General features: G+C 39.8%; 3 protein-coding genes and 2 pseudogenes across 3 annotated transcripts in view; 2 read left to right on the top strand and 3 right to left on the bottom strand.

Moving 5' to 3' along the window:
- Nucleotides 1–362, top strand: part of LOC122654219 (structural maintenance of chromosomes protein 2-1-like) — a 53,256-nt gene extending 52,894 nt beyond the window's left edge. Inside the window, exon 21 of the mRNA XM_043848207.1 lies at nt 191–362. The gene's annotated coding sequence lies outside the window, so the exon portion shown is untranslated. The remainder of the gene's footprint in view (nt 1–190) is intronic.
- Nucleotides 363–2,673: 2,311 nt separating this feature from the next.
- On the bottom strand, nt 2,674–3,819 carry LOC122654221 (NAD(P)H-quinone oxidoreductase subunit N, chloroplastic). Its single transcript, XM_043848209.1, has 4 exons — nt 3,394–3,819; nt 3,121–3,237; nt 2,918–3,003; nt 2,674–2,776 (listed from the first exon to the last, which is right to left on the bottom strand). Exons 1-4 carry the CDS (start codon nt 3,796–3,798, stop codon nt 2,698–2,700), a joined length of 687 nt encoding a protein of 228 aa, XP_043704144.1. The 5' UTR covers nt 3,799–3,819; the 3' UTR covers nt 2,674–2,697.
- A 9,935-nt stretch (nt 3,820–13,754) lies between these two features.
- Nucleotides 13,755–14,738, bottom strand: LOC122655064 (annotated as a pseudogene).
- A 1,053-nt stretch (nt 14,739–15,791) lies between these two features.
- Nucleotides 15,792–18,304, top strand: LOC122655063 (annotated as a pseudogene).
- Nucleotides 18,305–18,948: 644 nt separating this feature from the next.
- LOC122654220 (laccase-12-like) lies at nt 18,949–21,974 on the bottom strand. Its single transcript, XM_043848208.1, has 6 exons — nt 21,855–21,974; nt 21,227–21,378; nt 20,705–20,949; nt 20,394–20,522; nt 19,182–20,129; nt 18,949–19,082 (listed from the first exon to the last, which is right to left on the bottom strand). The coding sequence occupies exons 1-6, from the start codon at nt 21,972–21,974 to the stop codon at nt 18,952–18,954; spliced, it is 1,725 nt and encodes a 574-aa protein (XP_043704143.1). The 3' UTR covers nt 18,949–18,951.
- Nucleotides 21,975–23,721: the final 1,747 nt, after the last annotated feature.

Genomic DNA, 23,721 nt, shown 5'->3' with positions numbered 1-23,721 from the left:
TGCTTCTCTTTAGTAATGAAATTTTTATTCACCCAAAAAAAAAGTTTGCCTTATGTAGTATCCTATTGTTGCTCTTGCCTCTGCGGTAATATGGATTAGAGTAATAGAAGGACCGTCGTGTGGGTGCACAGAATCTCCCAGGCGGCATCTTGATATATGGCCTTATGTTGTATCCTATGGTTGCATTCCAGATGGCTATAGCTTTGGGTCATTCTATCTTCTTGTCTGGACAACTGGAGATTTATTGGGCAGGGACCAAACTACTGAGCTTGATTTGTAAACAAATTGGCTGGTAATTTTTTCTATAAGTTTTATCAATGAGGGGTAGTTCAACTCTTTTGTACTTTATTATTGAAAGAAATAGATATTATAAAACACTTTTATTGTACTTTTTGAGCAGTTGATCTTGTCCAATAAAAGATCATCACATTGTTGGAATCTTGATACTCCAGACGGTCACATTGCCAATCAAACATTTCATACATTCACAGCTATTGCACGCTGATCACAAGGGCTTTAAAGATAGAAACATTTGATAGGAAGTGGAGTTTACATTTCTGTCCATTTTCTGAGAATCAAATGATTGTTTTGGTTGATGGTGATGCTATGTGGTTAAGTTGGTAAGCTGAGCTTTTAGCCACAGGGGTTACAGAGGTAACAACTGCCCAGGTGTTGTAGAGTACAGCTATTAAAGCATGTTTGGTTAAGCTTTTGCTTCTCTCGATTCTGGTTAAAAGAACCCGACAGAAGTATTGCATGTATGGTAGATTTTTATGTGCAGCTTTTACAAGGGTAGTAGGGGTGGTTGAAAAACCAGAATCTTGAAGCTGGTGGGAAGCAGCATCTCGCGGGCTTCTCTGATTTATTTTGCCTGTCCAAGACAATTCAAAACTCTAGTGGGAAACTTCCTGCACCCCCAAGTAAAGGTTATCTGATTTTGGCTTCTTCAACTGAAAGGAGCATGATTTTAGAATGTGAGAATCTAAGCAAAAACATAGCCGAACATGCAATAAGATGGAAGTTGCAGCAAGTTGGTACATTTCATTCTCAGAGAATAATGGTTGAAAGCCTTTAATATAAAAAAGAAAGTCCCAACAATTAAAAATAATTTTAATGGACTTTAACAAGTTACCATTTCCTGAAGAAAGACTAAGGATTAATGATTGACAATGAAATAAGCTTGACAATAAGCGTGCAACTAATGGGGGCTTATAATTTGAGTCAATCTTGACATCCCAGTCTGTGGATGTTTACATTAGTGCTATTTAATTTCTATCTAGATGATTTTGATTGAGCCCTTGTGAATCCCTTTCCCTACAACTATGCTTGATTTGTCAATGAAGCGGTTCTTGCTATTGTGCAGCAAAGTCATACAAGTGCTGAAGCTTGCCTATCGAAATACGAACCTTCCTTCCCGGATCCTCTCATTTATAATTAGATTCCGTCTTTGTTGAGTCTTTCTATTCTTAATGATTAAAATGGATCATTCGATATTTTCGAATTTGGAATCTAACATGTAGAGAGAAGAGAAGATAGGCTCATTACAGTATAAAAAAAAAAGGGGGGGGAGTGGATGTCCCATAAGAAACTGAGCGTCTAATAAATCTAAGTGTAGTGCTTGGTGTATTGATCTGTTTTGGACAGAGAGTGTGTGCGAGTTGTTTATTTCAAGAATAGGCTGAATCCTATCAACTCCATGATCATCTACTCCTTTCAATCATCAATGCTTGTGGAAATGGATGGGCATAGGAAGATGTGGTAAGACGAGACTATAGTTCTAATTTTGTATCTATGGTTAAAATAGGGAAAGTAAAACTGGGTGAGACATAACTGATGGTGCTTGTAGTACCACTGTAAATGCATGATGGATATTACATTGTATAGGAATGTAAATTAATTATGGAATACTTTTATTATCAATTTCCACATCTCCTTTCAAGTTTTACAGCTTTGTAGATGAGATTGTTAGGAACCTCCCAAGTTTTGATCCTTCTCTGTGTAACATTATGACTTTTTTTTCTTGATCGCGATGATGGGGAAAAATAGTATCTGGTTATTACTGAAACATGATTTGGAGAGAGCTGCTGTACTAACGGTTAAATCCAGTGAAGACAAATTTTTTTTTTTGTTGGATGATTGATTGTCTCTCCAAGCTCCACTAGTGTTCTTGGTTGCCAACAATCCAATTCCTTTTGGTGAACCATTTTGAATGCATGAATCCTGGAAATTTCTTCTAACAGCTACTATGACTGTAAATAAGTGTAATGGTGATACAAGATTTGTGCAGCCATTCCCATATGATTGGTTTGCTAATGAATTTCCTTTTTGTTATCTTGCATATCAAGAGACAATAAAATCAAATGTTACCCAATTTGGATCCTCTACTGCCGCCTGTCCGTGCGGCCGATGTGTAGACTCACACATATAGGGCGTAGACCCCACCCGGCAGGGTGCTTGAGCAGTGGGTAGGGTGGTCATTTCACTCCTGCCCATGTAAGGCTGCACGCCGGCAGCAACGGGCATGCGGCAGCAGAGGATCCGAATCCTTGCCTACTTAAAAAATAAAGTAAATGTAAAATTGATGGTGGTATCAATGTGTAAAGGCTATTTTTATATAAACATTCAGATATACTGAGAATTGGAAAAAACATGATTTTTTTTGTCCAAACATTGTTCCAACACCTCAATGCAAATTTTTTAGGCTTGAGTAGTTGTTGTAGCTTCTTGTGGTGTCAATCCTGAAATTTCCTTGAGTGGCTTCCACATAAATTTTCTCCTGTTCAAAGAAGGGGATGCAAAGTCAGAAAATTTTATGTTGATAATGTTAAGAGAACGTTTCTTTTTTTAATTGCAGAAACCCAACCAACTGATTCTTTTTGGGTTTCTCTATTTTGGTTTTTGAAAGGAAAAAGCATACCAGTTTCCACATTCTGCGATGACCCTGACCTTGGGTCGGAGAGTAGGGAGTAAGGCAAGGAACTGCAATTCTGCTTTGGACAAAACCTGTGTAGACAAATAGAATAAAAGCTGTTCAAAATAAGAGAGACAGAGAGAGAGAGAGAGAGAGAGAGAGAGGGAGAGAGAGAGAGAGGGGTTAAGGATTTATTTAGTTAAATGTACCTTGGCTTCAATGAGCCAAAGGACAAGGCCTTTGGCATTTGGAGGCAGCAAAGAGAGCCTGTAATCGACCTCCGGTGGGAAATACCACCTGGCAATGGGCTGCTTTCCCAAGTGAGCCTGCTCCATCATTTTCTTTCAAGTCAATTTCTCACTTTCTTTAGTTTGTCTAAATTAAAGGAAATTAAGCACTTTGGCTCTTGAATGAAGAAGACTCTAAAGAGTACTAGAAGAGCGAAAGAAAGAAAGAATAAGGAAATTAAGGATTTTTCTCACAGGGCAAACAGGGTGGATCTTAGTAAGGGTGGTCTCGGGATCGCCAAGGCCACGGGCGGAGAGCTCCAAGAAATAGTAGCCTTTGTACCTCAGCCTGGTGAGGTAGCGTCCCTCGTAGCCGCCCTCGTGGGGTGTGTAAATGGCCAACGCCTTGTGCTCTTCCACGTCCGCCAACCAACGCCCCAGGTCCAGTCTCACCAGGTCTCCTCCTATGAAATCTTCTATTCCACCACCACCACCACCACACCTCACTCTCATCCTCAATCCACCCCTTCCCTCTCTGCTGATCATGTTTCTTCCCACACTCACATTATTATCATTACTATTCCGCCACCACCACCGCCGAGGTTTCCCGGAACTGATGGGTAACAGCGTTCCGCAGATTGACGCCGCCCCTGCTGCCATTGTGCTGTTGTCTCTAGTCTCTATTTATCTTTTAACTTCTCAGAAGGAAGAAGACTAAGACGAGCAGACCCCATGCATGTACAATTGATTATAGTTGTTCCTCTTCCCATTCCCTCTCTCTCTCTCTCTCCCTCTCTCCCTCTCTCTCCCTCTCCTATATGCACCACCCATCCACACTCCTTATCCATTTCTTATATAAAGGTTTCGTGGACACGGTTGAGTAAGACTTTAGGGTGGTGGTGAGGAGAGGAGTTCAGGAGCCCAGCGCCTAGGGAATGTCTGGGGGGCATCCAGCCGTTGGGTTGTGCAACACACATCCTGATGATTGACTAGGCATGCATTGGGATGTGTGTGGCATACCCCAGCTCTTGGATGCTCCCCTTGGCAGTCCTTTGGCACTAGACGCCCTGGGGAGGAGCCGGATCCGTGAGGAGAGGATGGTCATTGGTCATTCCATCTGATCAACTGGTTATCTAGTGGATTGGGCTCCTCTCTAGCCAGCCTCCTAACTAGTGAGTGCCCAGTTACGCATCCAATGGTTGGGCTGTTAGGCGTGCGCAGGAATGTATACCTGCATGGGGTTTAGCATGCATCCCAACGCACGTCCAACAGCTCAGCCGTTGGATGCTCCACTGAGCACTCCTAGGCGCTGGGCTTGCCAGGGAGGAGCTGGATCCTGATCTAGTTATAAACGAAAAATCCTAACTACACATGAGAAAATTTAGGACAGAGCATTACGAATCCAATCGAAAATAATATTTTTTGCTCCTTTATTTTATGTTATAATTCTTAAAATATTCCTGATGGATAGTACAAGATGTTTGAAATTTTAAGGACTCAACAATAAATAATTAAAGGGAAGTAGTTCTCTATCTGGGAGTGTGGTAAGGATGTCAATTTGGGACTAGAATCGGGAACCGTCCAGCTAAAACCTGGTACCAGACCGTCCCATGAATAAACGAGACGGTATTGGGATTTGATTTTGGTACCGAGTAATAGATGGGATGGGATTCCCAATGGTACCAATACCGATTAGGTACCGAAACCATTTGTACTCTTTCAAAGGGTCTATTTAATGTTATTGTATTGAAGGTATATGGCAGTAGTTTGTCCTCACTAATTCTTAGACTTCATTTTCAGAAACTTACATGTGATCTTAGGGAGTTTGAAGAAGTAATACCATGAAATTCATCTTGGATTTGTACTCTAAGTTGCTTTCTAATAATGGAACCATCTCGGAACCATTAAAGTTCTTCTCCCTTAGAACCGTTTAAGAACCGGTACCGTTCTATCCCGTTAATAATTGGGACTGGGACTTAGGTTTGGTCCCGTTTACTAAATGGGACGGTACTGGGATTGGAACCTTTGGTACTGATACCGGTGTGGACCCGTCCCGAATACCGGGAACCATCCCAATTGACACCCTTAGAGTGTGGCCTACGCCAGCATTCCCATGTGTTTATCTCTCTCTCCTCCTCAAAACAAGGGGGTAGAGGTGTCTTTTCAATTGAAGAGAGAGATAGACTCATGAAAGTACTGGCATAGGCCACACTCCTAGACAGAGAATTCTTTCTTATAATTAAAATATAGAAAAATTATAGAGGCCGGGCAAAATGACCGCCACACCCTCTGACATTGTTGCCTTTCTATAGGACATAACAGTCATTTCACACAGCCCTATATCTAGGTGCAGGGAAAACGCACCTCATGCGAACAAGTAAGGTTCTCTTTCCCAAAATACCCATATTATATTTGGGGTTTCTTCTTAGCCAATTCTATTTAAGGTATATCTGTGTAACCAAGGTGATGACAATAAGTTGTCCCATCCTATGTGGCATGCAAGAGACAAAAACTCATCATAGAGAAGACAAAACCAATTGTTGTTACCCAACATACCCCCTATTGTCAGGGTTTCAAGCCAATAGCTTTACCCTTCACAAGCAAAGCTGTCTTGGTGTAACCAACTGTAGTTACACCAAGCAAGACCCTTCTATTGAAGATTGAATATATTTCAACTTTGCCCATGAGGGCCAAGTCTCTCAACCCCGGCCTCACTCTCTCATATCTCCCACTGTTCTTCCTCCCCCACTCCCCGACCCCAACATCTTTCTTCTCCTCCCTTGCCCTTTGCTCTTACTCCCACACCCCCACCCTCCCAAACAAAATAGCCATCTATCAAAATGCTTGTTTAGTGTCTCTCAAAAATGTTAGCTTCTTATTTGCTCTTCACAGGGCAAAAGTTTTTTAAGACTAATATATTTAAGGAGACTATTCGAGTAGGCCATTTATTTCACCTATGTGAAGAGAGAATGTAGCAATTTAAATAATTGGATATCTAGAAAATAGTCTCGATTTGTCACATGTAAATGGTTTATCCACTACTGACCAATTGGGGACGAAGAAAATCGAAGTTGCTCCTTTTGGCTGTTTTTATTGGGCTGGAATGGAAAGCATGAATCATTTCCTCTTTGATTGTAATTTCACATCTCAAGTATTTGAGGAGATCTTAAGAATGAGCTCAAGTATACGGCACAAGGGGCAAAATTTTATGATGGTTCCCTTGATTAGAATAGTGCTTCCTATGGTTGTCTTGCAAGGTGCAATGATGGATTACCCATATTTTCTTATGCTGGTAAAGGAGGAGAGTTCAGTTCTTAGCATAGAGATTCTTGCTATTTATCGCAGATTAATACTGTTTATGGAGCCGAATTTTGGAAGGATTTCATTTAGGTTTGATTCTAAATTGTTGGTAGATATCTTGAAAGCAGGTAATGCCCAATGTCAATGGTCTGTAATGTATATGAGGGTCATCCTTCAAAGTGTGAGTTGTCTTGGACTTTTCTATTTTTGAGCATGTTTGGAGGGTGTTGAATCAATCTGTGGATTTTAAAAATCATTTATTTGCAAAACAAATTTACATACATGTATTCTAACATTTTAAAATGACATATTGTGGTACAACCTTTATAAAATAACCCATTCCCATCATTCCACAATTATACGATCATAATATCTTGTTTGGACAAAACCACCAATGTGGATCATAGTAGTTATTAGGGGTGTAAATGAATAGTCAAAATCCATTTCTGTATCCATGTCCGTATCTATTTAGCACTATCCGAAAGTTAAACCGATGCGGATACGGATAGGTTATAGTTATCTGAAAAGCTATATTTACATGTAAACGGATAAAATATCCGATCCATATTCGTGTTCGTATCCGTTTAGCGCTATTCGAATCCGTTCGATAGCTAATCGGATGCGGATGCGGATATAGCACTATCCGAGCCAAATCTGATCCGTTTACAACCCTAGTAGTTATACATCATATATATTGACATACTCCTTTTTATGGTCACAACACTAAAAAATTCAATTCATTACCCCCAAAAAAAAAAAAAAAAAAAAAAAAAAAAACACTAAAAAATTCAATTCAAATCATTGCATAAGTGAGAAATATAAGGACTCTTGAAGCCAAATAATGCAACCATAATGTCTAATATCCACGAAAAAAAAAAAAAGTGCACACAAAATTATACAAGTAAAATATATTCAAAAACATGAAGAGAAACATGAATCACCTTTAAGGAGTGTCTAGTACAAACATAATTGATCAAATACATTAACTCTTAATCAAACCCATATCTATAACAAGATCTATGTAGATCTTAGACACTAGTGCCCTCATAATCGGTTCCACAATCATCATATTGATCTTAACATGCACAATAGACACTTTTTGTTTCTAAATAACATTATTGAGAAGGAAAATTTAGGTTACATCATAAAGCAAGAGCCTTTACGAGAAAGTTCTCTAATGAAATCTTGCCAAAATGCCCTCTGAGTCTTTATATCAAATGCACCAAAACTCCAGCATCCATGATGTATATCAATTTTTGCTTTCATTTTACTTTATATGGTATAGCCCTCACCCAAACAAAGGTAGCACAAGTACTTCCCAAACGGCCAAACACTTTCCTGATTTTAAGTGCCCAAATACAATCCCAAAACATTTTTTTCTGCCATAGTGGAACTCACTCATCTGTATTCACTACAACTACAATAATAATTCAACTAGAATGACTGTAGACTGATGCAGATGGTAAGCTAGGCTGCTGAAGGAGTCATTAAAGGATTAAACATAATAAAAAGGTGAGAGGATTTGCATAGTTTTGTATGAAAAACATTCAAGTGGAAGTGATGGAGATTCATCACCAAACTGGACTTGTTTGCTTAAGAATAAGTCTAGGTTTGGGTTGTATACATGTTGGGCCTTTGATCCCAGGTTTTTCAATGTAATAGGTCACTTTTATGGGCCTAAAGTATGAGTAATAAGGTTGCATACGGGATCAGCTAGTTTATTTTTTAAATTATTTTGGGTTAGTTCAATTGAACCGTTTATATGTGGTTCAATAGTAGTGGTCCAGTCCAGTGGTCTAGTTGAAGTTTTTACTTTCTATTTCATTGTTAATAGTTACTTTCTATATGCATTGTTAGATATTGTCAACAATTAGTTCACATCAGTTTAGAAACTGATTGTACCTTGTACTCCAAGCAAAGGGGAACCAAATTGAAAACCTCCTAATTTGGAACCTTCTAATTTTGGGACCCTACTACTCCTTTCTATTATTATATAAAACAACCAAAGAGGGCATAAGAGCCCACGATTTCTACTTCAAACTATTGCTGCTGTTTGCATGCTTGCCTAGGAGTCCAGGCATCCCTTACTAGATAGATGCCTTCTTAGGTCGCCTAGTCGTCTTGACAACTATGACTCAAAGACTTGTTTAATGAAAGAAATAAACACCAACTAAAGGACAAAGAAACTTCTCTCTATCGCAAACCTAAAAGAGAGGACTCCTAAACTGAATAAATAATTGAGAGAGAAACTTCAAAATAGATTTGGAATTTATAAGAGGTATTCTAGTCTGTCCAAACAACTTAAACAGGAATAAAATAAATAAATTAAAATCCAAAAAACTAGCCCATGATTCGGCTACTTGATGTGAACCAGATCTTGAACCATGGGTCAGATGTGATAATGCTCCTGCATCACAAAGTCTGGGGCTTATGAAAGAACAAAACAGAAGACTGTCAAGATCAGTCAATTTGGGTGTAATAGAATATAAATAATGTAAGGGAAAAGGCTCTCTGAGCTTAAGGCGTACACTACACCTCCTCACATGTATTATCATAGGAATTTTTTAAGGTGTGGGAAACAATGATTAAAAAAAATAAATGTGAGTGGGTGTAGAGTACCCTGCTTGCTTAGAGAACCCTCTCCCATAATGTAAATAACATTTTAATCATAACCAAGGTCAGATACTACACAAGACCTTTAGGCTTCTAGAAACCAGCCTAGTTTTATTTCAATATTTTCCTTTCCACCATAGATTCAAATCACATAAAACTTAAACTAGAAAGAAATAATTGAATTTAAGAATTAATGTTATCCTTTCCACCATATACTAAAATACACATAAAACTTAAACCAGAAAGAAGTAACTGAGTTTTTATGTATTGGGTTATGCAGGGCCTTTACTCTGACCTAACCGATTTAAATAAAAGGTTGGCTATTCTGAGAAGAACCAAGAACCACGCAAGGAAAGTCAACTTGGATTGTCCAACGATTAAAGTATCCTCCATAACAAGAAACCAGCTTATATCATCTCTGGAAAGAAAATAGTACTACATTTTTATTTTAATATTTTGGTTTTCCTGAAAAAATTGGAAGAGAAAGTGGAGTTGTTATTAAACCATATAATCAATTTTTCCCAGTGATAAGATAAAAGCTCCAATTAAATATTCAGGGGATCTTGCATAAAAAATATTCGGTATCTAGGATCCAAATAAATGGAGGGAGGAGCACCACAGAGAGAATGGGGAGAAGTAACAAAAATAAAGACAAAGTATCCTTGCCACATTGCAATGAGGTATCTACAAAAACGCTGTTGATGAGTAATTGTATACATTCATCACAACAATCTTTACATAATTAAATTGATTTCGGAAATGACTTAGTTTGAGTTATGAAAATTTAGGAAGTCAATAACATAAATAACCTTAAGGCAATATTAATAGCTTTATTGAGACCAAACATATTTTCTTGAAAAAAAAAATAAAGCAGAACAATGGTCCAAGAGATATATGAAACCTAAACAATGATACCATCTAGGAGAACTGTGAAACCGTTCACAAGTCAAGAATGTGAGAGGGATCCCGAGGTCATTTTTTAATTGAGTAGTTATTTCATTCTAATATGAACATTGGTAGGCCAAGTAACTGAGTAAGCAATACGGTCTTTTCCCTCGATAGCTCTGAGGGTTGCGTTTCCCAAAAATGGGATTCTTCTCCCTCTCTAGAGTTTGGTTCCTCAAAATGAGGTTTTGCTTTCCTGGGAGAGGTACTCTGCCTCCAGAGCGGAGGTGATCTCCTCTACAAATGTAACATTTTTCCAGAAGAAAAGACATCGACTTCTGATTGCAGGTTCTCATCAAAATGGCAGTGTTTCATAGTAGCTAGAATTTTAGGGTTTGTTTTTTCAACCGTGATTTCTTTTTTTGTCTCGTGTGTTTGGGATTGGAGATGTGATTTGAGTTGGGGTTTGGATTTCTACTACAGATACTCGTATTCTTCTTTTTTATTTACTATTGTGGCTTGATATCTGCGATGTAAGTTGTGTTAGGGTTTGGTTTCTCTAACCCGAGTGTTCTTATTACTTAAAAGGGCATACCTAGTGAACGAGGCTCCCGTCACTACGGGATCTTTGAGGGTCATAATGTACACAGCTTACCCCTGCTTCACGAAGAGGCTGTTTCCCGACTTGAACCCGTGACCACTTTGTCACAATGGAGCAACCGTACCAATGCGCTGAGGTCTGCCCTTTGAGTTTTCTTCTTGCTTACTTGTATCTAATCTCATTCACTCCCCTAGCTTTCGTCTCTTAGTGTCAACATACGCCCAACAGAGTGATTTCACTGTTGGTGTTCTTTTTGATCTCTATGCATTTCATTGCTCCACCGGAAATTCCCTCTGCCCCTACCATACTCCAACTTGGTAGTTTCCACTGCTTGTCTAGTGTTGAGCCCTGGGATTTGACGGCGAACTTGAAAAGCCACCTACAGATGCTTTATGCCCAATCATTCCTGATAACGCTTGCATCCTTTGCATTACTGCTGTTGTTGGCACAGAGACGGCGATGCTTACTCCCCAGATACCATCATTGCTTCTTCTTCGGGAAAAGAAGTTTAGAACTCTTGGGACTTCTTCCACCATGCAGCATTACTCTATCAGGATTTCGCCCATTGTAGATAATTCCCCACTGCTGCCTCCTGGAGGAGTCTCGGTCGTGTCTTAGCCCCAATGCGGCTGGTCATCCTCTCGGACCAGCTACTGATCATCGCCTTGGTAATTTATTGCCTCACCAACTAGCTAATCAGATGTGAGCCCTCCTTAGAAAGATTCCTCCTTTTTTAGGTCGGAGATGGGATCTGTTAGTCACTGCCTAACAGGGAAATTCCGTGCATCTCTACTACAAATCTATAGTGTGTGTAGTTCTTGCTGTTGGGACTGTATAATTGTTTGGTTGCAGGTTCTTTGAAATGAGTGATGATATTATCTCAACGGCCACTTTGTCAACTTCTGCAAACCCCTTCCCATGGTGGTGGAACGAAATCTGGAGGACTAGATTTGGAGGTTGAGGAGAGAGATACTGGTGATGGTCCGATATACTGGGACTTTTGTCCTGGTTGGGAAGATTTTCACTGTCAAGATGCTCTCGGCCTCTACTATTTCTAAGGCCTCAACTATTGCTTGGGGCCTCGCCGGGACCTTGAAGTCTGGTAGATTGGCAAAAATATTTAACTGGTACAGCTGGTGAATTAAAGCAAAGTTGACCTTGCTATGTCGAGACTCGAGAGGACACTGGTTGGTGATACAATGTTTGTTTGGACTGCAACCATGGTCCAAGGATACTCAACCTCACCATCTCTGCTTCAATTGGATGGATATTTGGGTTTACATCTATGATCTCATTCTATATCTCCATACAAAGGAGATTGCTCCGCAAATCGCCGATAAGATTGGGGCACTAAGGGCAGTGAGAATCCTTGTAACCCTAAAGGACTTTAGCCGCATCTTAGCCCTTTAGGTTTTCATCCATGTTGATGTTTCCTTAAGGATAGGTATGCACCTCAACTGTTCAGGACATGAGTTTCTCTAGATTGAATTCGCCTACAAAAAGCTTCCTCTATTCTGTTTTTTTTTTGTCGAGTTATCAGCCACAATATCCGCTCCTATATATAAAGATTTATGGCTCCCAACTCTACCAGGGGGAGAATTGTAAGCCCTCCAAAAAACCCCAGTATTGAGTGAGTGTTTGATCTTATACTTCACCTATCTAAACAATGGAATGTGCCTCTTATTAAATCTCTCCTTTAGGCTACAAAATCAAAGACCATTCTCCACTTACTCTTTATTCCACAGTGAAGAAGGATAGCTGGCTTTGGGCTTCTACAAAGACTGGTAAGTTTAATTAGATCAGCCTATTATTCGACTTGAGACTCTAATTGTAATGCATCTATTTATCATCATCCATATTGGACCAAGCTTTGGAATTAAAATCCAGTTCCTAAAATATAGTTATTTCTATGGAGATGTAGCACTAATTCTTTGGCAGTTAAGCAGCTTCTTTTTTATAGAAATTAATCAAATACTCCAATTTGTTCCTTGTGCCAATCAACAAAGGATACCATTGTCCATGCATTGTTTTATTGTCCATTTGCGGCTTATGATGGTTAGTATCCCTTTTTAGACTTAATGCTCAGGAGTTCCAAAGGTGCGCACTTTAAAGAATGGCTTCAATTTCTCTTTGCTAAGTACAAAGAAGTTCTGGATAGTTCTGATTGTAATATTCAATGGTCTTCTTTACTATGACAGGTATGGAAAACAAGAAACAAAACTATATTCAATCATATTGATCCAGATTTGCCTCGTACTATGTCTTCTTTATATATGTCTGTTGAAGAAGACCGTACTTGCATTAATCAGCAAGGGTGCAATACAGTGTCTACTTATCATATCTCCCCTTCCATGCCAAAAGAGCTACCCATTGAACACTTTATTTTATACACTGATGGTGCTTGGAATGAACAGTAGAAACAAAGAAGTAGGGGTGTAATCATAAGGAATAATTCTAGCCTTTTTGTTGCTGCTAAGTGCAAGACTAGTTCAGTAGTTCTGGCTTTTCTGTTGCTTCCATGGAGGCAGAGGCAATTAGGGATGGATTACTCTTGGCTCGTGGTCTAAATCTGACAGCATTGGTTCTATTTTCTGATTTTCCAGGAAGTGGTGAATACACATAATGATGATGTGGTTTCTTTGGATTGGGCTACAAGGACTATTGATGAAGATATAATTCTGTTACTTTCTCTTTTTTTTGGTAGCAGTTTCTTTGTTTGTTCCCCGTGATTCCAATAGAGAAGCCCATTTCTTTGCTAAAGGGACTTCAAAGTTGGGTATATCACGGGTTTGGTGGATTCATTCCCAACCATTTCTTATAAATTTTGCTCATCTTGGCAGGAGTTTCCCCTCAACTAATTTCTATTAATAAAATTTTAGTTTGTTGTTGACCCAAAAAAATTATCTTTTAGACAATATTAATAGCTTTGCTGAGAGTTGAGACCAGACTTTTTTTCCCAAAAATATAAATTATGCAGACTTTTTTTGTTCCAAGAGATCAATATATGCCTTTTTTTGTTTTTTTGTTTTTTTTGGTAATCTAAGAGAACAATATATGCCATGAAGACCTAAACAAATACACCATCTAGGACAACCATGAAACCGCTCACAGATCAAGAATTAGCCTTTAGCAATGAGAATAAACAATCAGCAACAACAATAAACTTCAAGGTTACTAGTACTAGGTCCCAAGTCCCAATGAAGACAATTCAATAGTGCTAATTCCATTTTTTTTTTTCGCTAGAAAAAAGAAAGAGAAAATCTATCTGAATTAATAACCCAACACTGCAACACACCTGTTCAATGAGCTTTGCCGAACTCTGCTTGACGAGGCGTCCCAACACCTCGAGCTTCCCAATCATATTCCCAAACAAACCCCCCAACTCAGAAGTATAGTTGGCCGCCTCCGAACCCATCAAACGACCCAATCGTCCAATCTCAAACACCTTGGCATACGAATCCAACAGCTGCTGCTCCTTCGATAACCGACCCAGTTGATTCAGGCTCTCGCTTCTCTTGTCCTCCGCGCTCGATCCACAAGACAACCATGGGAACTACGACCTTGGTGAAAAAGCACCGTAATGTCTCCGAATTGCCGGTCTGATGTTGACGATATCCACCGATTTGGGCTCTAAAACACAAGTCGATTGACGAAACTGGAAGGTTCGGTGTTCGTGTGTATGAATTAATCGATCGGAGAAGGTCGTCGAGAAGACGACGAAAACGCAGGGAGGGAAATTGAGAGGGGAGAGTGGATCGTCAGGAGGGACAAGGTTTAGGGCTTTGTTGCAAAGAGAGGCCGAGACTGAGTATTCTCTCATGGATGGCCGTAGAGGGGTCTTGCGCCTCCCCATGAACCGCCAGAGAGTGTTGAGGTCCAGTCGACCCAGTGAGTCGTAAAAACTATTAACTGTACCGGAGCAGAAGAAGCACATAATGGTGGCGACGAGGGTTGGCGGCGAGTCCGAGCGAGACGACGACATCGAGCCAGACGACGACATCGAGGAATCGGGTCCATCGTCATCCGGCAGATCGGAAGGGGTGAGGTGAGTGACGTGGCCGAAGAGGAGGCCGTCCACGTCTCCATTGGAAGAGGAGAAACGTTGGATTATGGAGGCAAGGGTGGGGCCTGATATGGCGATCTTCAGCAGCGGAGGATCGTCCATGACCGTGCTACAGAGAGAAGGCGTGAGGTGAAAGTGAGAAACCAGTCAAAATGATATAGTTCAGGAAGCCCATGATAAGTGTACATGGGTCAGGTCAGGGTGAACCCACCCAGGCCCAAATAGGCCCAGTTCCATCACATGGGCTGAAGTTAAAATGTACCATTAATCCAACTCAAGAATTTGTTTCCTCTTAACTCTTTAATGGTAGTCTGCATTTTATTCCCTTTCATGATCATTCATTGGAATAGTCAAATGCTAAGAAGATGAATGGAAAGTTGAAGGACATGTTTGATAAATAAAAACAGTATGCTCATCGATCATCAATGGAAATTCTTTCATTCTATTTAGTTTTAAACGACTATTTCTTTGACCTTGATTATGATATTAACTTCAGTTGGAAGTTAGAATCGATTTGGATTTGGCATATTTGACCATTGTGGCATGCATTTCCATACCACACCTATACACCAGTGTAGCCCATGGCGGTTGAGGGTGCAAGCACTTTGACGTGTAGGGTCTCATATTGATTTAAGATGTGACGAAACTTATGATTGAGTGTTTTGTATTCTTGCTTGACTTGAGTGTATTGTTTAGAGTGCCCACTGTCAACACTTCCTAATCTTTGGTTGGAGCAATCACTTCCTACCTCCCAAGTTGGAGAATGTAATGTTTTCTTTATGGGCTAGCTTCGAGTTACTATATGGGTATGGATTAGTGGATGAGTATAGACTGATGGGCTTGATTGGATTTAGCCCAATATAGGCGGTAATCTCCTTAATAGGTAATGGGCTTTCCAATTATCCCTCTCTAAATATGTGTAAAGTTTGTATTTATGGATGGACCTACTACAATTGAGCCCATTATAAGAAAGACATCAGTTGTTTAGTTTGACAAGGTTGGCCCTTGCTCCCAGTTTATAAAATGTTAGTGGTGCCCATTAATTGTTAACTCTGGCAATTATGTGGACAAGGGAGTAGACAAGATCGAAAAAGAGAGAGAGACAAAAGTTGTGGAGAATACATCGTCAAAACAATATACATCCGGATATTTCTTAAATCGAATTTTATATTATTGTTCTTGTATTGTTCAATGATTCGATTTGACGGCGGAAGAAGCAAGAACAGGGGCTTCTTCTTCTTTCTCAGACATCGTGAAACCCTAGAAAGGAACTTCCATGAAAGAAGCGAGTTCAACAGAGTCTGTAGGGCAAAATCTGGGCAAAATCTAATTAAACTCATCAGTAATGTATGCTTCTTCGTCTTTGTCTTTTCTGTTCTTTTATTTACTGCAATTGCCATCACATATCAACCTTAGGATCCCTGGTTTGAATCCTCCAAAGCCCTCACTAACGTTTTCACCCAAGTAGAGAACGCCATTTTTAAAATCGATTCTTCGATAATCCAGACTGGCGAGGATCTGTCCACACTCGCCCTTGCCGTTTCTCCTGCTGCTGCTGCCGAGGTTCCCATCACCACAAACACCATCAAGAAGTCTGAGGAGAAGATTGTTAATTTCAGCTCGACTTTGGACTGTGACTATACCTTGAAGCAAGTTAATTGTTCGGATCCGCGTGTTCTCATTGCGATAGAGAAGTTCAATATCAAGGTATTTAAATCCATCGTCTTCTTAGGGTATCAGACCCCTGTGAATGGATCGAAGCCGAACGAGTGTGATATGGCATGGAAATTTCAGAACAAGAAGGAGAAGTCTTGGAGAAAGTTTAGAGACTTCAGGAGGTTTAGGCTTGGCATTGGAGAGAACTGCACCTATGAGGTAGCTAAATCTAGCGGTTGGCATTCAGGGACTAATGCCAGGCGTACGAGGGGTAAGAGTTCGAGTTCTTCTCCGAGGAAGGGCAAAGCTCCAAGAGTTTCATCGCCTGTACGTGATGAGGAGATCAATGATACGATACCCACTATTCAGTCAGATACAGCTTTCAGAAAGGGGAGGCTCAATATCTGAACAGAACATTCGTGATGGATTTGAGCATTTGCTAGGCTGCGACTTATAATCCAAGTAACAAGGATGAAGAGGGTAAGGATTTCCGCTACTATTTTGATTTCAAGCTAAGGAAGTAGCATCAATTATCGAGGAAGGAGAATTTCTAGGTAGGGGGGACGGTGGTGTTGCAAGAAAAAGAAAGAAGAAGAAGAAGATGAAGAAGGGGTACCTGTGTTACAAATGTCAAAACGTTAGGTACCATGGGTGTTATTTTTTTTTATTTAAATAACTAAGAGGGTAAAATCGATTTTCTACTTTGGGTGATATTAAGAGGGTAAAATTGACATTTTATCTTGGGGGGTCACCCTGCTTAACGGCAGGAGGAAGTTTGCTATTTTGACCAAGTATGGTAAGTTTCTGAGATATTGGATACTTTTAGGAGATGTCTGTGAAATTTTCCCTTCTTTTTTTTTTTAGGGGGGGGGGGATTGGATGCACATTTTCCACAAGTTGTTCTGACTTATTAAAATGTGTTCGATCTAATATAAAGTGGTCCTCCCTTCTCCCTCTTTTGATTTCTTTGGCAGGTTGCTAGAACTATCTTGTAGTTAACAGTTTCTTTCTATGGAACCTCCAACCTTATTTCAGCCATTTGGATGATGACATAGCATATCAGAACCTTGAGTATATATGGTCCTTTTTCCAAAAATCCCCCTATACTCCTATAATGGATTATATTTTGCCCTTATTAATGGTAGCCATTGACAATCTTCACTTGAGAGGATGGAAAAACCAAAAAAAAAAAAAAACAAAAATGGAGACATCTTTATGGTACATGGTAGGAGGATATTGGGTTGATACTTAAAATCTAAGAGATGGTGAGGTGAACACATGAAACCACTTCCAGTGAAGTTGATATTGGTGATTTTGCAAAAACATGTTGCACAACCATTATCAAACTTTTTTTTTATTTTTATTTTTATTACTTTTAAGAGACCAAAAAATCTATACACCATACAAAAAAGGGGGATAAAGGTTCTATTAGTAATAATAAAGAGGGCTAAAGAGTGTAGGACTTTAAACCAAAGATTGTTTTTATGCCTTATTTACATTTGAAAAGTTGAAAATTAGTTCGGCAAGTTCAATATAGGAGGGGATATGTGCATTCCCTGGAATCAACCATTACCAAACTCGTCATTTATCTTTCATTGATGAATATAAATCCATCTATTGATAAGTTGTTTAATACAATTAGAATCACATGACCAGAACCAGATACTAGAACAATGTATCAACTTCACATCTGCTTAACGGATTCCATGATTCAAGTGAGAAAACAGTATACTACCAGTTTTCTATTAATTCATGGTCAGGTTGGCTCCATGGACTGTCAGGAATGTTCTCTGCAATTGTCCCTAGTCACACCACTAGGACAGCTCTCCTTACAGTAACTCTCTGACATACTGGAAACAGTCTCTCTTCGAAAGCACGGGTAAGGCTGTGTACGTTATGACCCTCCCCAGACCCCGCAATGTCAGAAGCCTTGTACACTAAGTACGCCCTTTTTTTTTTTAAATTAACTCTGATATAACTGAAACTTCATTCTCTGTGTCTCCTGGTTTTATTCAGGTACAGAATCTACTAATGGTAGGATACTCTGATAGTTGGACTCTTGTAAACTATTCATCAATTAATTATGATGTGCCTCTCCTTCCCCTTCCCTCAATTGTTAATTTTTTAAAATTTCTCATTCATTCTTTAGTTCAGAGTCAATACCTACCCCTAATAGACTCTTGGGTAACCTTCTTTCTGCTCCATCTCATTCTATTTCTCTAGCCACAGAGATGATCCATGGAAGAATTTAATTAATTTGGTGGGAAAAGAAAGAGAATGACTTACAACCATTTAATCACCTTGAAGGTGCGTAACTTCTGATTTTCAGGCACTTAAAAGTTGGAAATCATATCCTTATAATTTTGTAACCTTCCATTTCTGATAATAGATTATATAATAGGAATTACACATACAGTAATCATCCAAAATTTTTAATCAACCTTCTATAATGTTTGTAAAAATGAAACAACCATCCACAGGGTCCTCAAATCTTGCATCCTTGATGCTATTTGTTTGAGAGAACCCAGCACAATAACATTGAAAAATTGAAGGGTGGGGAAGAACTAGCTTTGCATTGACCTAATTAATTAAGGACAAGATAGAAACCTTCTCTAGCTAGCTAACCCAAATCCTGCTTCTGGACTGATGGAATTGGTTTCAGGCAGAGTTTTGGGCATTTAATTGCTGAGGATGCTTAACAAATAGGTAGATCATCTGGAGGTGGCTCTAAGGACTGCAACTCTCCAAAGCCATCTTCAACCAGAAAAGCCATAGCCAATCCCCAATTGAGATGAACATCCAAGTGACAATGCATCAGCCAAACTCCTGTAAAATGTTGAAGAAAAAAAAAACCCATTTGTTTGCATGAGTGAATTATATTACTGGATAGGTATAAGGATAGAGAACAGAGAACATCTTAATTACCTGGATTATCAGCAACAAATCGAATCACAGCCCATCCATTCACAGGTACTCCAACCGTATTCCTCAGTGGCGGATCAACAAGGTTGAATTTTGAAGTATCAGTTTTTGAATTGAAATTCCCAAAACCCTGAGCAATGATGTAGAAATCATAGCCATGAAGATGAATTGGGTGATTCTCTGCAGTGAAGATGCTTGTACCCTGCAAGACTAGTTGTACCCTAGAACCATACTTCAATTTGTACAATTTGGTCCCTCGAACAGGTTGCCAGAGTGAGCGGCTAACATTACCGGTGTAGTCGAATTGCAGAGACGGCGCTGCAGGGAAATCGGTAGTGAACACTCCCGGGATACCTTGCTGGTGGGCTTGGAGAAGGGAGAAATTGGAGGGGAGAGCAAAAGAAACGTTGTTCATGCTAGCAGTGAAACGGGTACGATTGGGGGCTTGACAATTGCTAGCACTAGCCCCAGGTGGACAGTTTAAGAGCCCTAAGCCGACGGTGAAGAACAAGTTGTCGTCAATGTCGGTGGGGACTTCGGCCTTGGTGCGGCTTCTAAAGCTGGCGGCGAAGGTGGTGGCAGTGTTGGTGTCGTTGTAAGCGGGTAAGGAGGGAAAAACTGGAGAAGTGGAGCAACAAGGGGTGGCGGACTTGTATTGGAGGATGGCGGTGGTAGTGGTGTTGTCGAAAGGTGCCCCCTGAGCACTGTTGTAGGCACGAGCAGCAATGTAGTAGCGGGCGGGGGTTTGATCGGCGGTGATGAGGACGTCAGTGGTTTGGCCTGGCCCCAGCATGATTACTGAGGTGGTGAAAGGTTTTAAGTAGGAAGCATCAGCGCCCACCACCGTGAGCTTGTGGTTGGCAACTGTGAAGAAGAGCTGTTGGTTCAACGCCGCATTGATCACCCGTAGGAGGTTCGTCTCGCCGGAATCCACCGGAATTACCACCGTGTCTGTTCAAATATTCCATGAGGTGGTTTAGGTTGATAGTTCAATTCAAAATTCTTTTTTTTGTTGGATAGTAAATGTAGCGGAGAATTTGGATCCTCTACTGCCGAGCAGCCACAGTTCTGCCAAGACATGGTGAGACACGCAATGACCGCCTTATCCCTACTCGGGCAAGGTGCTCGGATAGGGGTAAGGTGGTCATTGCGTGCCTCATCGTGTCTTGACAGCACGGTCATATCGGGCAGCTCGATAGTAGAGGATGTAAATACCTTGGCTGGAGCAGTTGTAGAGGTCGCCCAGTTGACCGTTGATGGTATAGGCATCGGAGACGTTTGGAGTGCCACCGGTTTGGGTTGCCTCTCTTATCACATCAATGGGGTTCGCATTCCACCATTCTCCTGATCATGGAGTAAATTCAATTCAATTCAATTTGTACTGATACGTCAAAAGTTCTAAAGCTGATCAAATTCTTTAACCTATCTCAATATTAGACTAGCACAACCTAATGAGCAAGATCGAATCACCATTATCAATTTTAATAATAAAATTGAAGGAAATATTAGATAGTAGGTAGAGGTACCAAGAAGAATGGGAGCTTCACGCTTAGGGGTAGTGAAAGGGTAGGAAGAACCATCTTGGGGATGGATAATAAGAGCACCATAAACAGTGGCTCTGAGCCAAGAACTGTGAGCATGCCACCACAATGTGCCTTCCTGTCCCTGGATAGTGAATCGGTAGGTGTAACTCTTGCCTGGCCTTATGGGACACTGGGTCACAAATTCCGGCCCATCTGCCCATCCAGATCGCATTTGTCGAACACCATGCCTGATCAACAAACAATATATGCATCATCATCATCATTAACATACGTGTATAGAATTATATATAGATCCGAGATCAAGAAACAATTCTGGGAGAGGATTCTCTACACTACCCGAGTGCAGTTTCAAGCGAATGAAGGAACCATCTTTGGAATTTGACAATAGAAAGAGGGGCATTTATGATATATCATCCCTCACATGTTTTCTAGTATGTACCAAACATTTATACTTTATATAAGAATATAGATATTATGTTTTGTGTATTAATTTAGGGTACGTACCAATGGATAGTGACATTATATTGTCCTTTATTCATGACGTTAACGACTAGAGTGTCTCCATTGTTTACTTCCAAGGTTGGTCCTGGAAACATTTCATTCACTGTGATTCTGTTATGGCTATTGCACTGCCTCTTCACTGTCGTTTCTTGGACCTGATCATCATCATCATCATCCAACCAAAAAGCATGTACGTAGTTAGCTACGAGCAAATCAAATCAAATCATCGTATGATGTAACTTTTTCACCCTTTTAGTATATCATACAATTTTTTTAATAAAGGATAACAATCGTCATTTCAGATGCATACTCAAAAAATATGCATGAGAATGATATCTTTTGACAATGACATAATGATACGTCACCTTCAAATAATTTTTGAAAACCCTTTAATACCCATAACTTAAAAATAGGTGTAGTGCAAGTTCTAAATACACCTATAGAGGTGTCATTCAGATATGCAAGATCACGTGAAATGACAATCATATCCCACCCATTGAAATGAAAAAAAAATCTCCCCTATTGATGCCCCTACATGCGTTCTCATTGGCCCTCATGCTTTTACAGGGGCCACACAACTGGTAGCAATCTTTAAGTTAAGAAGAAGAAGAAGAAGAAGAAGAAGACATACCACAAAGTCATGTTGAAGAATTTTTGCATCTACAAAAGATGAGGCAAAAACAAATAAGAAGAGCGAAAGGCTAAGAAGTAGAGAGAAGCACAATGGCTTGGGGTTTTTGTAAACTTCCATGTCTTGCAACTCTCTCTCTCTCTCTCTCTATACTAAAGCTCTGTAAGGTTGAGGTTGAAGTGGGTGTAGTGTTAAGAGTGGAGAAAATATAGTTTATATATATAGGGATGAGTGAAGAAAGGTTGTTTAGAGGTTGGCGGATTAGGTTTTGATTCCATAACATGGTGAGGTTCCATGCAACTTAGTTCAACACAAGAAGGAGTTGGTGCACCCACTAGCCCCATTAGAGATTAACTATTTCAAGGATTCTTGCTTCATAAGTCTCCCAAGTGTTGAAACAAAACAAAAATATCATTATCATATCATAAGATTTATTTTTGTTATAAGGATTGATCTGTGGGTTCTTTTTTCTTGAAGCTCACTAGTCAAAAGCCATTCTTATTTATTATTTATTTTTTCTTTCTTTCTTGTTTTACACAAATCCATCATCAAGCTAGGTGGTTCTTGAACAATATAAAACAGTTTATAAGTTAGGTTGTTATTAATCGTGTTTGGTTAGGGTTGATAAAGAAGGAAGGAGTTTAATCTTGACATTTGACCAATTCAAAACTACTGATCAGGTTAAAAGGAAATGAAGATATGGAAATTTTTTTTTTTTCTTTTTTGGATTAAGAGATTGTATAATGGGGGGGGGGGGAGGAATTAGTGTTCAGATCTGCTACCCACATGGAAATGGGTGGGGACAGATCTGAACCCTCCATGAGGGTGTGGGACCTGCCTTTAGGATGTGGGACCCATGCCCCATGGAGGGGTCAGATTTATCCCCACCCATCCCCATGTGGATAGCTAATCCGGATTCGAGGAATTAAGGGATGGGGATAGGCCCCAAGCTGATCCCTTGGGGTAAGATATGGAATATTAGAGAATAATTATAGAACATGCATGGTCTCCTTATCAATAGACCACCCCATTATGGAGAACCCTTATTATTGTAGTGTGGAGCACTTCCCTTATATTTGCAGCATTCATGGCCATCGCCCGCATAGGGAAAAAGTCTGAAACACATTATGTTGTTTGATCAGAACTGATATATGATATGATATGATATGATATGATGTCAGGGTTAATTTTCATGTTTACGCGTAGGTCGCATGGTTACATGCAACAGCCTATCTATCTTACCCATGTTTATAACCATGGGTTAGAAGCATGGTTTTGGTGCACAGTATTGGATCGGGTATTGGTCACCTTCAAAACTGATACAATATTGATATGATAACGGCACACATTGGTTGTATCAGACAAATTTACTCCTGATTTTCTTTTAAAAAAGTCATTTTTTTTTTTAACCTCTTGTCTGTACCATTTTACCGATACAGTATCAATCAGGCATCGATATTGTTCAATCATCTTCAAAACCATGTAATATCGATTGGCCTTATTGGATAATTCAATATTGATACCTCAAACCATGGCCGGAAGTTGCCTACATTTAGCTTGCCGAGGTTGTTCTAACCTGGACCAACCAGCTGGCATCTGTTTTTGTTTTTTTTTTTTGAGATGGTTATCTTAATTGGTCTAAGGATGAAGGTATTGATATCATCAATAAAAGGTCAAAAGGTCAATCTGACCGTTGGATAGATAAAGGATGCTTTGTAATTTGACCTCACATTAGATTTGCACACTACATTAATTCATTACATTGTCCAGGTAGCGTCTTATTGGAGACATGTAGTTTTTCTTTTCTTTCAAAGGAAAGAAACACTTTGGTTAATTCCCTTGCTAGGAAGGAACGGTCCTTGACATG

The sequence above is a fragment of the Telopea speciosissima genome, chromosome 3 (genome assembly GCF_018873765.1).
Source record: "Telopea speciosissima isolate NSW1024214 ecotype Mountain lineage chromosome 3, Tspe_v1, whole genome shotgun sequence".
Lineage (NCBI taxonomy): Eukaryota > Viridiplantae > Streptophyta > Magnoliopsida > Proteales > Proteaceae > Telopea > Telopea speciosissima.
This window is presented reverse-complemented; position numbering and strand designations above follow the sequence as displayed.